This window comes from Cheilinus undulatus, linkage group 17 (assembly GCF_018320785.1).
Source record: "Cheilinus undulatus linkage group 17, ASM1832078v1, whole genome shotgun sequence".
NCBI classification, from domain to species: Eukaryota; Metazoa; Chordata; class Actinopteri; order Labriformes; family Labridae; genus Cheilinus; species Cheilinus undulatus.
The window spans coordinates 5,904,704-5,919,761 of NC_054881.1; the positions used below are offsets into that span (position 1 = coordinate 5,904,704).

The window sequence follows — 15,058 nt, forward strand, 5'->3', positions numbered from 1 at the left end:
TGTGCAAAGCCCTGTGCATTTCCAATCCACAGCCATAAAGGTAAGCACACAGGTCTCAAACCAGCTCTTTCTCCTGGGCCAGCAAGGAGGAAATCGGTGCTCGATTAAGCTCTGGCTCTGTTACTGGCTTGGTGGTAAAGGGGTAAGAGTGAAACACAGACTGAGGGAAGTGCTACCCTATCAGTGTAAACAAAGAGCTAAAAACATCAAACCCAGAGTGAGTTTGAAGCATCAGAATACCAGCAGGGGTCTGTGTTGCTGTTGAGTTTGCAAAGAAAACAATGAAAACCCTCATAATCCATTGCCACATCGTGTTTATTCATATCATAATTAACATATCATCACCACCGTGTATTTCCTTGAATCCTCATTATGCTCCACACATCATTTTGCCAAGTGCAGCATCAGCGATCTTCCTGCTGTTCCCATGATTTGAAGGTCACTGCTTGTTGTCATAAACACTCCTCATATAAAAATTAGAGTTACCAGGCACAGTCTGTAAAAAGGTAAAGAGTCTTATACAAGCAGGACTGCGTTAATGCAGCCGTCGTTCTCTGGGTTATTCGTCACCTGGGCGTATTTACCTGGGGAGAAGACGAAAATATTTTGGTTACATTGTGTCAACATCCTCATTAGAATTTGGTAGCTTTCTAATGAGATATCTGTCTTTTTCAAGTAGTGGTTAATAGTTTTACTTTGCCATTTAAGCTAAGTTTATTGTTTTTAAAATGTTTCTGAATTATCTACAGTGGTAGAGAGTAAAAATGCAACTGTAGGTCATGTAAATAAAAGAAGTGGCTTACCCCAGATAACTTTTCCTCCTTGTGTTACTAAGCCGAGCTCGCTCACGTTGACCTCTATGACTGTTCCTTTAGTGATGACTCCCAGAGATGTGTAGAGAGGTGACGAGGGGTTCTTCTTTACTCCGAGGATGGGAAGGCAAAATGTGGCCTTGAGCTCTGGATGTGTGACATGAGCTTTCTTAAAACGCAAACCCTGAAGTGGATTAAAAAGAGAGTGATTATTCAAGAATCTAATCTGTACAAATGCATTAATAAACTACTACATCAGATGTGTGATGGCTTTAAATACATTAAACATTTAGCCTGTGACATAAACTTACCATAGGTCTGATGAAACGCTCATATTTTGGAGGTTTACGGGTGAAGCCATCGCCAACAAAGCAAACTTTGGTGACCATTCTCTTCCAGGCTTTCTTTTGCCTCTTTCCAGTTTTGATGACTTTAAGCACTTCAGTCTCTCCTTGTGCTCGCACCTTTGGCAGCGGTACCTCCCACTTACCCTACAAAAAAACAGTGTTATTATTCTAAGATGTCTGTGACCGATACACATCATAAAAGCCTGCAATCCTGATTTAACTTCTGCAGATATAATGGCTGTTAATAATGACATTTGACTAGATACTTACAGCTTTCTCTTTCCTCTTCTGTTTGATCATGTTGGAGAGGACCTTAGCTCTAGACTGTCCCTCTCTGTCCAACAGGTAGGCCGGTACTGCTCCCTCTGGGGTCTTATCATCGTTCTTCTGCTTGGTCTTCCTCTGCTCGTGCATTTTGATGCTGTGAAAAAATTAGGCAGAATTGTTTGACTGTTTGACCCAAGTTTTGAACACTTTCTTAAACTTAACCTCTTAAGCCCTAGCGGGACCAAATTTGGTCCTGCTCGCCTTGATCCAAACAAACTTGCTCTGTGCACTCTATTTTTGCACAAAAATAGTCATGTTACACATCAAACAGAAGAAGCTCAGCTACAAGCCAAAATAAACCAGTTTTACCTACACCACATCCAACTCAAAAAGGACTCAAATCAATGACCACATAACAAAGTGGCGGTAGTGCTATGTAGTCAGTCACTTCCACCCCCTATAGGATGATGCCTGGTACTACAGGCACAAACATGGTCTCGTTTGAAAGCCCAGCCTCTACTGAAAATTCTAGTCATGTTTCTGCAGTTTCCATTTGTTTCGTCAGTTTCTTTTAGTTTTCTGCACTTTATTTTGTGTTGTTTTTTTGTGCCATTGAAAATAAATCTGCTCCTCTTGGTGTCAAACTTTAGTTCCTTTGTACGTCTTCCTCTGAAAGGGAACTATATGGAGGTCTGGGTGATTTGAGAGGGGAAAAAAAGAATTCCATGATGCAGTGACCACCTGTAATTACATATGAGTAAAAAAAAACTTTGATACCTGTCATTTTTCAAATGGCAGAGATTGTGCCAAATTGTGCCCAAATGGCACAAGAGGGGATTTCGCCAGGATATATATATATTTTTTTTACTAAAATCTCTCTTATTTTGTCCTGATAACCCTCTAGTGGCATTAAATTTGAAAGAGGCAATGTCAAAATGTGTGGCTTTCGCCTACTGTAGATTTTTGGACATCAACTGCATTATTTCTATGAGATATATGCTAAAATTGAAAAAAAAAAAATTAAGTGAAAATGACATTTTTCATTCGCCAACTTGATTCTCTTTGATCCAGTAACATTTATACTTATATTTACCCTTCTGAATAAATTTCACAAGTGCCCTCTTCATAATGGTGCCATGATCATTCAAATATACCTTGTAGTTACACAGTTATACTCATTTAAAGATGGGTTGGAAATTTTGAGCAGTAGCCTAATAATAGCAGCTCAGGCTTGACAGGTTAACTTATGTATTTCTACTCACGTCTTCTTCATCTGGATCTTTTCTGCATGTCTCTGTTTGTGGTACAGTTTGGCCTTCAGACCGATCATCTTCCTGGCTTTGTGAGAGCGCTCGTGAGCCTCACGGCTCTCCTTCTTCCTCTTCTTTTCATGGTGGTCCAGGCGGTAGCCGTGCCGCTTGCGGTGTAACTCAATGTGCTCGTTCTGAGGCTGAAAAATGGAAAAACAAACATCCAAGACATTAAAAAAATGTATTATGCATAACAAAATCTAATGAAAGGGCAGCTTTAATTCTTTTTTTTTTTTTAAAGATTTATTTTGGCCTTTTTGCCTTTATTTTGATAGGACAGTGGATTGAGTCGGAATCAGGGGGGAGAGCGGGGAGAGACATGCAGGAAATAGATGACGGGCCAGATTGGAACCCGGGTCGCCTGCGCATGTGGCGTGCGCCTTAACCACTCGACTACCGGCGCGCCAGGGCAGCTTTAATTCTGAGCAGATATTTTGATTTTCCAGATTCTTACTGACATCCATTAAGCTTTTAAGACATTTTGATACCAAATATGTTGAGGCAATCTTATCTCCATAAATCTGGTGATTAATTGCATCAAAACTTCAAAGAAACTGCATGAATAAAAATATAAATCAATGAATTCCACATTCAAATAGGAGTGTAGGAGAGGAAAAAAATCATCAAAAGTTAAGGGAATTCCTGCACACTGTCCAAACCGCAAAAATACAGAGGCAACATTTTGGTACTGCCAGGACTTTCATTGCAGTTGTTTGTAATTGAAACACTGGAAACCTCTCAATATGAGGAGTGTATGATTTAGTTCTGTAGAATAAGGAAATCCTACATCGGAAGCAACACGGTGAAATGATTATATAATTCTGAGTTTTAACTCAGGATGCATTATATTATCGGCATGTCAGTCAGAGATGCACAGATACCGATACCAAGCCCTAAGTACTCGGACTCATTAAACACTGCAGAAGCTGACCTCAGTATCATTTTAAAGCTTGATGTTAGCCTGTCATTACGTGAGTGTGTGTCAAAGTTGGAGCCATGTCTCCAGTTTGGTGATATTTTAACATAAATGACGAGGACAGGAGTAGATGAGAATGACAACTATGTACTGGTACATGGTATAATTTTGTCTTTTCTAGCTAAATATTTGGGCGCACAATGAGTAACGCAACTTTGACAGATAATCAGTACAACACACTAAAAGGCCGATCAGACACCTCGATGTGACAAATACAAGACGTATGGTAGGCAAGTACTATAACCACATTTTTCAAACAGAAATTCAAATAACGTTGTGGCTATTAAATCACCTGTATCTCTGTTTTTAGACGTTAGAAGTTTTTACATCAAAACCCAACACAACACCGGAGCAGCACGTCACTCCGCCACATGTTAACTACGGCTAATGCTAACACGACATGCTAAGCTCTAAAACAGCCTGATAAAAGTCAAATAAGTGAATTAAAATCGTTTTTCCGCTTACCATTTTGTGTTGAAGGAGTTAAATAGCACGGTGAATACGTCAAAGATGGTAACAGTTGGTAAAGACGCTGAATATTCGGTGTTTTGACTTCCAGCTGGGGTGCTTTAGATGTTGTTGTCCCCGAAGCCGATACTTAGAGGAAGTACGTCATCACGTAGTAACAGCTTGTCCGTTTGTTTAATATGGTCGCCACATACTTAACTAAAGTAACCGTGATATGTAACTATGTAAGGCAAATACATTATTGTTTGTATTAAATATAAAGTATTAGTATTTTGCTAAATGTAAAGGCGCTACACTGTTTTTTGACTGTATTTACTTGCCTGGTGTACCGCTTCAACGAGTGACCGTGTTAATTGACGACCTTCAGCCGTTGATAACCTAAAGCGCCCCGCTTGTGTGGCTCTTTGTTCAAGCTGAAGCCCCGTAGGATGGGTTTACTCGACACAGTGACATTATTATGTTAAAGGAGCATTTATTCCTTTTTTTCAGCTGTTACGGCAACTTGGACAGTCACCATTTAACACGGTCCCTCTTTGAATCGGTACACCGGACTCATCAGCTTCGTACACTTGTTTCTGGGGAACTATTTTGAAGCTGTGCCTTATGAAAGCGTGACATTTGACAGTCATGAGGATTATACTGTATTGAAAGGCGTTTTAAAGCTTTTATACAGTATTAATAATGTTCTTATCTATTAGGTAGAACTGTCAGACTCCCTTTATCCCTTTTTGTCGCTCCATGATGGTTCATTTATGACCCGGACTGATGTGACGGATAAAACTTGGAGGATAAGACATTAAAGATGCCTGTTGGAGCCTCACAGACACTAAGCAGGATGATTTGGGTAAGATATAATTTACCAAATTAAATGTTGTCGGTGAAAATGAATGCTATTTTAGTATGTACTCCATAACATAATTTCTGTCATTCACAGGGAAGATATTTATTAACTGCTGGACTTCAGTGCTGCAGATGTAAGGGCAGCAGGTATATAAGAAGACATTACAGCTTTCTACCAGGTAATTCTCCAGTTCTATCTCCAAATTAGGACACAAATTTGTAGCTTGTTGACTATTTGATAGGTCAAGCTTTAAAAACTTGAAAAAAAAATCTATTTTAACTCATACAGTAGTCGATTTAAAAAAAGAATCAGATCATTAACAAAGTAAAATTTCAGGCAGTTGTTAATCCTATTATTTCAGACTTAAGTCGATTTTTCTTTTATGTGACGTTTGCTAAAAATAAACCCTTCAAGGATGTAGGAATTAATTTTGTCTAACTTTGTGAAACTTTTTTGATATGTTTTCAGAACTATTTTCTCTGATAAGCTGTAAATATCGACCTGTATCCACTGTACATAACAGCCTAAATCAGCTGTACATATTGGCCTTGATAATCTGTAAATATCAGTCTTAATCAGCCATAAATATTGATATAAATTCACTGTAAATATTGCCCTTTATCAGCCATGAATATCAGTTTGTCTGCTGTAAATATCTGCTTAAATTGGCCTGTAATATGATCACAAACCTGCTTTAACACCAACCTACATCTGCTAAAAAATGGCCTTAATCTTATGTAAATATTTTCAGCCAAATCAGTCTTTGATTTTCTGTCAATATCAGCCTATATCTGTGGTAAATATTGGTCTGTATCCACTGTTAATATCAGCCTAAATCAGCTATAAATATCAGCTTATATCTGCTTTAATAATCAGCCTTTATCTGCTGTAATTATCAGCTTTAGTTGGTTTTTAATATTAGCTTACATCCACTGCAATTATTGGCCCATATCTGATGTCAATATCAGCCCATATCTGCTGTAAATTTTTGCCTGAGTTTGCTGCAAATGTCAGCTTTTGTCCAATGTAAATAGTATTAGCATGTATCTGCTGAACATATCACCCAAAATCAGCTGTAAATATTTACCTATATCAGGTGTAAATATCAGCCTATATCCGCTGAAAATATTGACCAGTATTTGTTTGAAGTTATCAGCCTGTATCTAGTTTAGCCAAGCTCTTAGTCATAGTAAAATCTTTTCATGAGTAAGTAAAGGCTGTCATAGCAAAAAAGATTTTCCCTTTTTTTCTGAGTCTTGTTGAACTGTAAAAAGATATGATTTTCAGTGCTTTGAAGAGCGTCTGTTCATGTTTTCATACTGTAAAAGCTCTAGACATGGTGTACACCAATAAACATGTTTCTGTTAGTGATTATTTTTCAGATCAAGAATAAAACAGAAAAATTTACTCTTGTTTTGTTTCTGACTTGAATAAGCCAAGCAGTTTTCACTACAGCTGATGTATTTTTTCATTTCCTTGTGCATAATGTTGATGATTGAACCTCCATTATCACCCTTTCAATCAGCTGATCAATGTTATTCTCTGTGTTCACTGTCATAGATGATGTCAAATCATTACGAGCTGTCGTCAACCCTGACATTTCAAAGTAAGTAACACCTTTAAATGATATTTAGATTTAGCTTTTTCCTTTGTTAAAATTGTAACTTCTGTATCTGCAGGATCCGAAATATCGGCATCATGGCGCACATCGACGCAGGAAAGACGACAACCACAGAGAGGATGCTCTATTACTCTGGCTATACAAGAGCACTGGGAGGTTAGACCTGAACCACACCAGTATTACTCTCAGTTTGCTTGTTTGTTTGTCTCATATGTTTATTTCTCTGCTGATTTCAGATGTGGACGATGGAGACACAGTCACAGATTTCATGGCTCAAGAGAGAGAGCGAGGCATCACCATACAGTCAGCTGCTGTCACATTTGATTGGAGAAGCCACAGAATAAACCTCATAGACACCCCGGGTACAAACAGCCTCTACGTGAGAATAAAACCTTTTCAGCAGAATAAGCTCTGACGTAAAAATGACTGTCTGTGTGGATGATTTTAGGACATGTCGACTTCACTCTGGAGGTGGAGCGGGCACTAAGAGTTCTTGACGGCGCTGTTGCCGTGTTTGATGCTTCTGCTGGAGTTGAGGTGAGATGCCTGCTTTGAAACTGCCTCTGTTTTATGTCAAAATTAGATCCACTACAACATTGTTGTATTATTCTTTATTTGTGATGGTATATAAAGGTTGGAAACACAATAATTTTGGATTTGAAAAGTCTGTAAAAAAAAAAAAAAAAGGAGAAATGGGTAAAGGCAGACTCCTGCACATCTTTCTTGATTCTCGGCATGAATTTGAAGATAATGGGCACCCTTGTGGGGATAAGCCTGAAAGTCTAGCATACAGGGCTGAAGGATGTTTTTTTAATAATTGTGAACACCAGCCTAAAATATTGTCTTCTGTTTCCTTTAAAAACTCCAACAGGCTCAGACTCTGACCGTGTGGAGACAAGCAGAGAAGCACCACATCCCCTGCCTTTGTTTCCTGAATAAGATGGACAAACCCACAGCAAAGTGAGTGAGGAATCTGAGCAGAAACAGGATATGTTTTCTTAATATTTAAATGTAATCTGCTTTCATTATTTTCTACCTTTAGCCTCAGTTTTTCCATTGAGAGCATAAAACAGAAGCTGAAAGCCAATCCGGTGCTCCTGCAGGTAAGCGGACTAAAATCTTTGATAAGTTTTGCTGTAGAGTTTAAGTAGCAAACCTAAAAACACAGATTTAGTTGACTGTGTGGTTTAAATCAATGGCTTATTAATAAAAGATGAAGATAAAATAAGTATACATAAAACCCTAACAGTACTATCTCACCTCTTAGATTCCCATTGGCAGCGGAAAGACTTTCTCGGGTGTGGTCGACTTGTTAACAAACAAGAAGCTCATATGGAAACAGAAATACATGGAAGATGACGGACGATTATTTGAAAGTAAACCTCTAGACCAATCAGATGATCCCGAGCTGCTTCAGGAGGTCAATGAGGCCAGGATGGCTCTGATAGAGCAGGTGCTCATGCAGCATTAACACCAATATTTCCAAATTTAAACCCCATAAACTGTACAATATTTTCATGTTTCTGTTAATATTCTCAACCCCAGGTTGCTGATCTGGACGATGAGTTTGCAGAGCTGCTCCTGACTGATTTTAGCGACAATTTTGATGCTGTTTCCTCAATCAAAGTAAGAGATTACTTCCATCCTAAAATATGAGAGTATGTGGATACAGAGTTAACCAGGGTAATGTGTCTCCAGCTCCAGGACGCCGTGAGGCGGGTGACCCTGTCCCGTAAAGGCGTCCCTGTCCTCTGTGGAAGCTCCTTGAGAAACAAAGGCGTTCAGCCCCTTTTAGACGCCATCACCACGTACCTGCCGGCGCCCAACGAACGACACCATGACCTGGTGTGAGTGAACTCTTAAACCTATTACTGTCTTATGTCAGACCAGCTCTCCTATGGTTCTGAATGGTGTGAATGGTGACTCCGTCATGGTAGTAATCCAGGGACTACAGTCTTGAACTGCCTTTTTTTTGTGATTTTCCATGTTAACCTTCCATTTCTTTGCAATATTTGCCATTAACCCAGAATGTGTTTTCACTATATATTTAGTCTGACTTTTTAAGAAAACCTTTCTCTCCTTTTGTCTTGGCTGAGGTTAAACTTCACGCAGAAAAATCAAGACTTACAGACGTACAGTGGGGGTCTCTGGTCTGTGGCACCTTTATTTTGGGGGTCATAGGCTGAAAGTTTGAGAACACCCAATTTAGAGGATGAGAATGAAAAACCAATTAATTGTCTAGACAAAAAAAAAGTAGGAAAAAAATGAATTAAAACTGGAGTTCTCAGCATTAATGCATTATGGGATTAAAGTCCATTATCAGTATGTAAGTTACTTTTAATCCCATTAATCACATGCTTTATTGTCCCTTTCAGCACAACTTTAATGTCTCATTTCACTTTAAAAAACTCACAGACGGCTCAGTAGACATATTAGAAGTCATCTGCACCTTGTCATATCAAACATTTGCCTTTTTTACTCTTCCTTTTTCCTTTTCAATCCATAACAAGTTCCTTTTCCTGTGGTTAAGATCCTGTGAAAATCTTCAATTTACCTCAAATTCCTAATTTTCTTTTAAAATAAAAGCAGGTCTGTATCCAAATCGTAGGTCAGTTAATCTTAGTTTGAAACAGTACAAAAATCCAAATGAAGCCCTGGGGCCACATGTGGCCCAGAACCAACCCCCAAGTGACCCAGCCTGTGGTCATTCTAGAGATGCAGAGGGCAACCTGTTTCGCAAGTTTTCATAAATTCCCCCAGTATTTCAGAATTTGAATGCAACACTCCATGGCTAGCAATGCTGACAGCAGTCGCCCCAAGATATGTAGTTTTTATGCACTTCAAGATATGCCGCGGTAAGATGTGAAAATTTTTATTTACAGGAGATAAAGAAGAAGATTACAGAATTGTAATTTTTTCATTCTATTTATTTTATTTTTATTCAAGTGAAAAAACATTTCTACTAACTCAAGTAATGTTCAAATACAGCTCTGTTGTTGTGTTTTTATGCACTTTTTCATGTGCTTTGTCATGTTGCCAAATTTAAAAAGGAGACAATGAATAAAAGCTGCATATTTTTCATCAAATTGATCTGTATAGGTTTGAATTTGGCATTACAAGCTGCTCACTAGGTGTTGAACATGTCCGGCCCAGCTACATTTCTGTATTTTAAAATTTGGCCCGGTTGAATTTGTAATCGAATAACCCTGCTTTACATCTTTAAATGCAATATTGTTGAATTTCAAATGCAAAAACAAAGGGAGATTAATTGTGATCAATTAGAGAAACTGTGAGATTAATGCTGATTTTGAAAACTTAAATGCTTGACAGCACCACTAAATTTCCACTTTCATGACTGATGCACTCTTTTATATTGATTTTCTAAAACTTATAATCGTTTTGTTTATTTACCCATGTCAAAAACTGTTTTATAATTCTAGCTCATCACATACTGACTTTACAGAAGCTGACAGTTAAAAATCTGTTCAAAGCCCCTTCCTTAATGTCCATTCAGTCTTTTTTTTCTCTATTATTTAACTCCACTGGACGTGTCTGCCAGTTAAAAGGCTTCTGCAAAGACTGCTCCCATCTATTCTTTGCATATAACTAGGGCTGTCAAAATATTTAAATTTTTAGATGTAGTTAATCTCATTCTCAAACTCTCCTATTTTAAAATTGTTTTGTGACATTCTGTTTTTTTTTTTCCTACTGTCTTAAACTAATCGACTTACAGTTTGGATACAGACTTGCTCTTACAGGTGGATTAATGACTTTAACATGGCTTTAACTGAGGAAAAAGGAGCTTGTTATGGATTAAAGGGAAATAAGTGAACAGTAAAGGCGATGACCCTTGACATGTCAACTGAGCTGTTTGAGTTTATTAAAGTGAAATCAGACATTAAGGAGCAGTGGTGGACTTATTTTACAACACTGTGGCTGCAGGGAGACGCTGACGTGGCTGAAAGGGACAACAAACAATTAATCACATTAAAAAATAAAGTGCACTAATTGGATATCACAGTTAATTGCAATTAATGCAATAAATCTTAACAGCTCTACTTGTAACTCCTGCTTTCCTGCTTTCTCCTCCATTAATGATTAAGAAATTTGGGACTGTCTTTAACATGGGGGTTGGCTTCAGGTTTGAGTGAAGAGGAGAGAGGAGACCTGTCCAAGCCTTTCCTGTTCATGACATCCCAACACAACTTCACAACTATACAGGTTCCATCTGAAAGCTGCAGAAGTATTAAAAAAGATTAGAAAGAGCTTGAGAAGTTGAAATGCATGGAAGTTGACTGTCACCATCACTAACTTTGTGGAAAATTCACAGAAAGTTTGTAAGTTTGAATCTTGCTGGTCGTATTCTTTTGAACATCTGAGGAGCTATTGAAAATCTTGTCTCCATAAGTATTTATTTATTAAAAGCTCTGTCCATCCTTCATCCTTTAACAGGCGGTGGTATAAAGACGACTTGTGCGCTCTGGCCTTCAAAGTCGTCCATGACAAGCAGCGAGGTCCTCTGGTGTTTCTGAGGATTTACTCTGGCACCCTGAAACCTCAGTCCGCAGTCCACAACATCAACAGGAACAACATGTATGTACTTTTATGACCCAAAACTGACCAATAAATACCAAACAGAATCATTCCTTTTTTCATAGACGGTGCTTTCTAAACAAATCTACCTCAGCCTCTCTTCCTGTGACGACAAAAGCTGATTCATTTTGGTGTTATTGGTCTGTAGTGAGCGTATGAGCCGGCTGCTGGTGCCGTTTGCTGATCAGCACGTAGAAATCCCCTCAATGACGGCAGGAAACATCGCTCTGACTGTAGGACTGAAGCAGGTGGAGCCTTATAAACCTGGTTTGCATTTTTTAAGATTTCTCTGCAAGCAGAAGATTTACTTTTTTCCCATTTTTACTCCAGACAGTCACAGGGGACACCATCGTTTCCTCAAAGGCGTCAGCAGCTGCAGCAGCCCGTCGAGCTGAGAATGATAGTGAAGTAAAGAAAGGAAAGAAACAAAAAGAAAATGCTGGTGTGATCCTTTCAGGAGTGGAGGTTCCTGATCCGGTCTTCTTCTGCACCATAGAGCCTCCAACCATGGCTAAACAGGCTGGTAAGTGTCTGCAGGCGTCGTATTTAACAACTTTAACTGAGACTATAATCACTTAGACTGTTTGTTTTTCCTTCAAAGATCTCGAGCACGCTCTAAACTGCCTCCAGAGAGAAGACCCCAGCCTCAAAGTCCGGGTTGACCCTGATTCTGGCCAGGTAATACCATCATTGGATTATCCAGGACGTTCTTTAGTCAGATCATCTGCCTCAATGACTCAGCTAAATGTGCGTCACTCTCCATCTTCAGACTATTTTATGTGGGATGGGAGAGCTTCACATCGAGATCCTCCATGATCGGATCAGACGAGAGTATGGCATCGAGACTCACCTCGGACCACTTCAGGTGGCCTACAGGGAGACTATTCTCCAGGAGGTCTCCACCACAGGTATAAATTATTGTGATGCATAAGCGGTAGTTCTATGGACCCAGTACTGGGTCATTTCATGTTTATTACCAAAAAAATCCCACTAGCTCAAAGTACAGAGGTATCAAAAACTTAGACAGCCTTATAAGCGAGGGTTATATTTCTACATAATCTTGGTTTTGTGTTTAATTTAAGACATTTTCCCACATATAAGGAGTCTTAACACACACAGTGTTAGCAGGAAAGCTAAACAGAGGGAGGAGCATTAAACTATAAAATTAAAACTCCTTGAGTTCAAATATTGTGCATGATGTTTTAGTAGGATGATATGTTTTGTAAACTGCATACTACTCGAGATCTTTGCTCTCTTCATGTAGACATGCTGGACCGGACTGTTGGTGAGAAACGGCACGTCGTGAATGTGGAGCTGACGGTCAAACCTGTGGACATCTCTTCTATGAGTGGATCATGTGAAATCGCTTTCACAGAGAAACTGAAGACACAGCTGTCACCAGAAATGAAAGAAGCAGTGGAGAATGGAGTCAACAGCTCATATCTACAAGGTATCAATGAACAAATGTTTGTTTCCTGCAAACCCTCTCTACCCTCTTCTGTGGTTAGACTTTACACTTTATGCTGGAGTAGGTGTTGTATTTTGGGAGCTCTTTTAGAAAATGCGTTTATCTTTAAAACATAAGAAATCTGGTGTCTGTGGCTCTCACAGGCCAGCAGTGAGTAATAATTTCTCTCAGAACAATTGAGGTGATTGGATGGCTCACCCCTCCTCCCCTTCAAACAGTTAGCCATCATCCTCTACAACACTGTTTTTCCAAGCCATTTTTCCGAACGAAAAAAGGATAAAAAAAAACCGATAAAAAAACGAACTATAAAAGGATTGAAAAAATGAAAAACAATCGAAAAAACAAATGAAAAAACGGTTGCATAAATGAACAAAAAAAACAAATGAAAAATGATAGAAAAAACACTCGATAATTGAATGAAAAAATGAATGACGAAAAACGATCCAAAAAAGAAGAATAAACAAACAAAAAATGAACAAACAATCCAAAAATTGAACAGAAAATTGAACAAAAAAATGAACGAGTAAACAATAGAAAAAGTGAAAGAAAAATGAAAGAAAAAAATACAAAAAATGAACGCAAAATTGAACGATGAAAAACGATTAAAAAAACAAAGAAAAAATGATTGAAAAAAAGAACGTTGAATGATGAAAAAACGAGAGAAAAAATGAATGACGAAAAAAATCAAAAATTGAGTGAAAAAGAACAATAAATGAACAATGAAAAAAACAGAAGAAAAAAAAGAATGACGAAGAAATGAATGAAAACGTGACACACTGATACCAGAAATCAACTTTTTTTTATCCAAAGAACTTCGTATAAACTACCTAATAACTGCTTTATCATGGTTTTAGTCAATATTTGCAAATCTTATTTTGGCAGCCTCAGAGCAGACAATGCCCCACACCCCCACATAATCTTTGGAGTCTTGGACCCCAGTTTGGGAACCAGTCCTCTACAAGGTAGAGGATGGTAGTACAGATTCTACTCTGTACAAGCTGATTCCTCTATAATTCTCTAATGGAAGAAGTTTTGCACAACCAGGACTCTTCCAAGAGCTGATTGCCCAATCAACCTGAGCGATCAGTGGAGAATGGCTTTAGTAAGAGAGATCGCCAAGAACCCGATGGTCACTTTGAGCTCCAGAGATCCTGTAATGATGGGACAAAGCTCTAGAAGGACAACCATCACTGCAGCCCTCTATTGATCTGAAGTTTATGGCAGAGTGGCTAGACAGAAGCCTCTTCTCAATGCAAAACATGAGAAATCCTGCTTGAGTTTGCAGAAAACTCCAAATTAAAGCCAAGTCAATTTGATTTTTCAGTTTTTTATTTTTAACAAATGTGCAGAAATTTCTAAAATTCTATTTTCTCTTTGTTTTTTTCAATTGATATTGGCATCAGTCTGTAACTTCAGAAGATTAAAAAAGGTGAAGAGAATCTTAATACTGTCTGAATGTATACTCTTGGTACTCTCGTCATTGTCTAAGAAATAAACATTGAACGGTCTTTATGAAAACTTCCTACTTCAGGTCCTCTGTTAGGCTATCCTTTACTGGGTGTGTCCACGCTGATCCGGAGTGTCAACATGGAACCAGGAACGTCTCCCGCCATAGTGTCTGCATGTCTGTCTCGCTGCATGCAAAAGGTAAACGGTTACTGCTTCTTTGTTATCACAGCAAGCTGTGGGATTATCAATAGATAAATCAGCTGTCATGTGGTTTTGTATGCAGGCCCTGAAGCTGTCAGGAGGTCAGGTCCTGGAACCGGTGATGTCCTTAGAGGTGACTGTTGGGGAGGGGCATCTGAGCTCCGTGCTAGGAGACTTATCCCAAAGACGAGGCACGGTCCGGGACATCCAGAGTCGGCATGATGACAAGGTGCTACTGGCGACTGTCCCGCTGGCGGAGATGATGGTGAGATTTCATTCAAAAGTGAGTGTAGCTTTCTCTCACTGAATCATGTACTCATTGTTTATGCTTGTTCTCTTCCTAAAGGGCTATTCCACCATTTTACGGACACTAACATCCGGGAATGCCACCTTCTCCCTGGAGCTGGACACATATGAGGCCATGAACCCCCAGGACCAGAGCGTCCTTGTTAAACGGATGGCTGGTCTGCTCTGACTTCCTGTTCAACTCTGAGCAGCAAAGGAAATTATGGACTTCTGAGAGAGAAGCATAGCGAATGGCCAAACAGATTTTTCCAGGATGTACTTAAAATATCAAGAACTGAGAAGTAGCTGGAACAAACGGCTATTTACAGCCGAAATCTGCTGCAGAAAATAGAGGAAAAGCTGAATATTTAATAATGCTGTAGCTGGAACTAGCTGAAATAAATGTGCAGCTTAATAAAA

General features: G+C 38.9%; 2 protein-coding genes across 2 annotated transcripts; one reads left to right on the plus strand and one right to left on the minus strand.

Moving 5' to 3' along the window:
* Window positions 1-297: 297 nt before the first annotated feature.
* Window positions 298-4,335, minus strand: nsa2 (NSA2 ribosome biogenesis homolog (S. cerevisiae)). Its single transcript, XM_041810430.1, has 6 exons — window positions 4,178-4,335; window positions 2,689-2,876; window positions 1,430-1,580; window positions 1,124-1,303; window positions 804-996; window positions 298-584 (listed from the first exon to the last, which is right to left on the minus strand). The coding sequence occupies exons 1-6, from the start codon at window positions 4,178-4,180 to the stop codon at window positions 517-519; spliced, it is 783 nt and encodes a 260-aa protein (XP_041666364.1). The 5' UTR covers window positions 4,181-4,335; the 3' UTR covers window positions 298-516.
* Window positions 4,336-4,765: 430 nt separating this feature from the next.
* gfm2 (GTP dependent ribosome recycling factor mitochondrial 2) lies at window positions 4,766-15,048 on the plus strand. The gene is made up of 20 exons (XM_041810427.1): window positions 4,766-5,024; window positions 5,115-5,199; window positions 6,582-6,627; window positions 6,701-6,798; window positions 6,879-7,004; window positions 7,091-7,179; window positions 7,514-7,602; window positions 7,685-7,745; window positions 7,910-8,095; window positions 8,188-8,268; window positions 8,341-8,489; window positions 11,095-11,235; window positions 11,384-11,483; window positions 11,566-11,758; window positions 11,837-11,913; window positions 12,005-12,143; window positions 12,500-12,685; window positions 14,235-14,350; window positions 14,436-14,618; window positions 14,700-15,048. The coding sequence occupies exons 1-20, from the start codon at window positions 4,983-4,985 to the stop codon at window positions 14,826-14,828; spliced, it is 2,316 nt and encodes a 771-aa protein (XP_041666361.1). The 5' UTR covers window positions 4,766-4,982; the 3' UTR covers window positions 14,829-15,048.
* The last annotated feature ends 10 nt before the right edge of the window (window positions 15,049-15,058 follow it).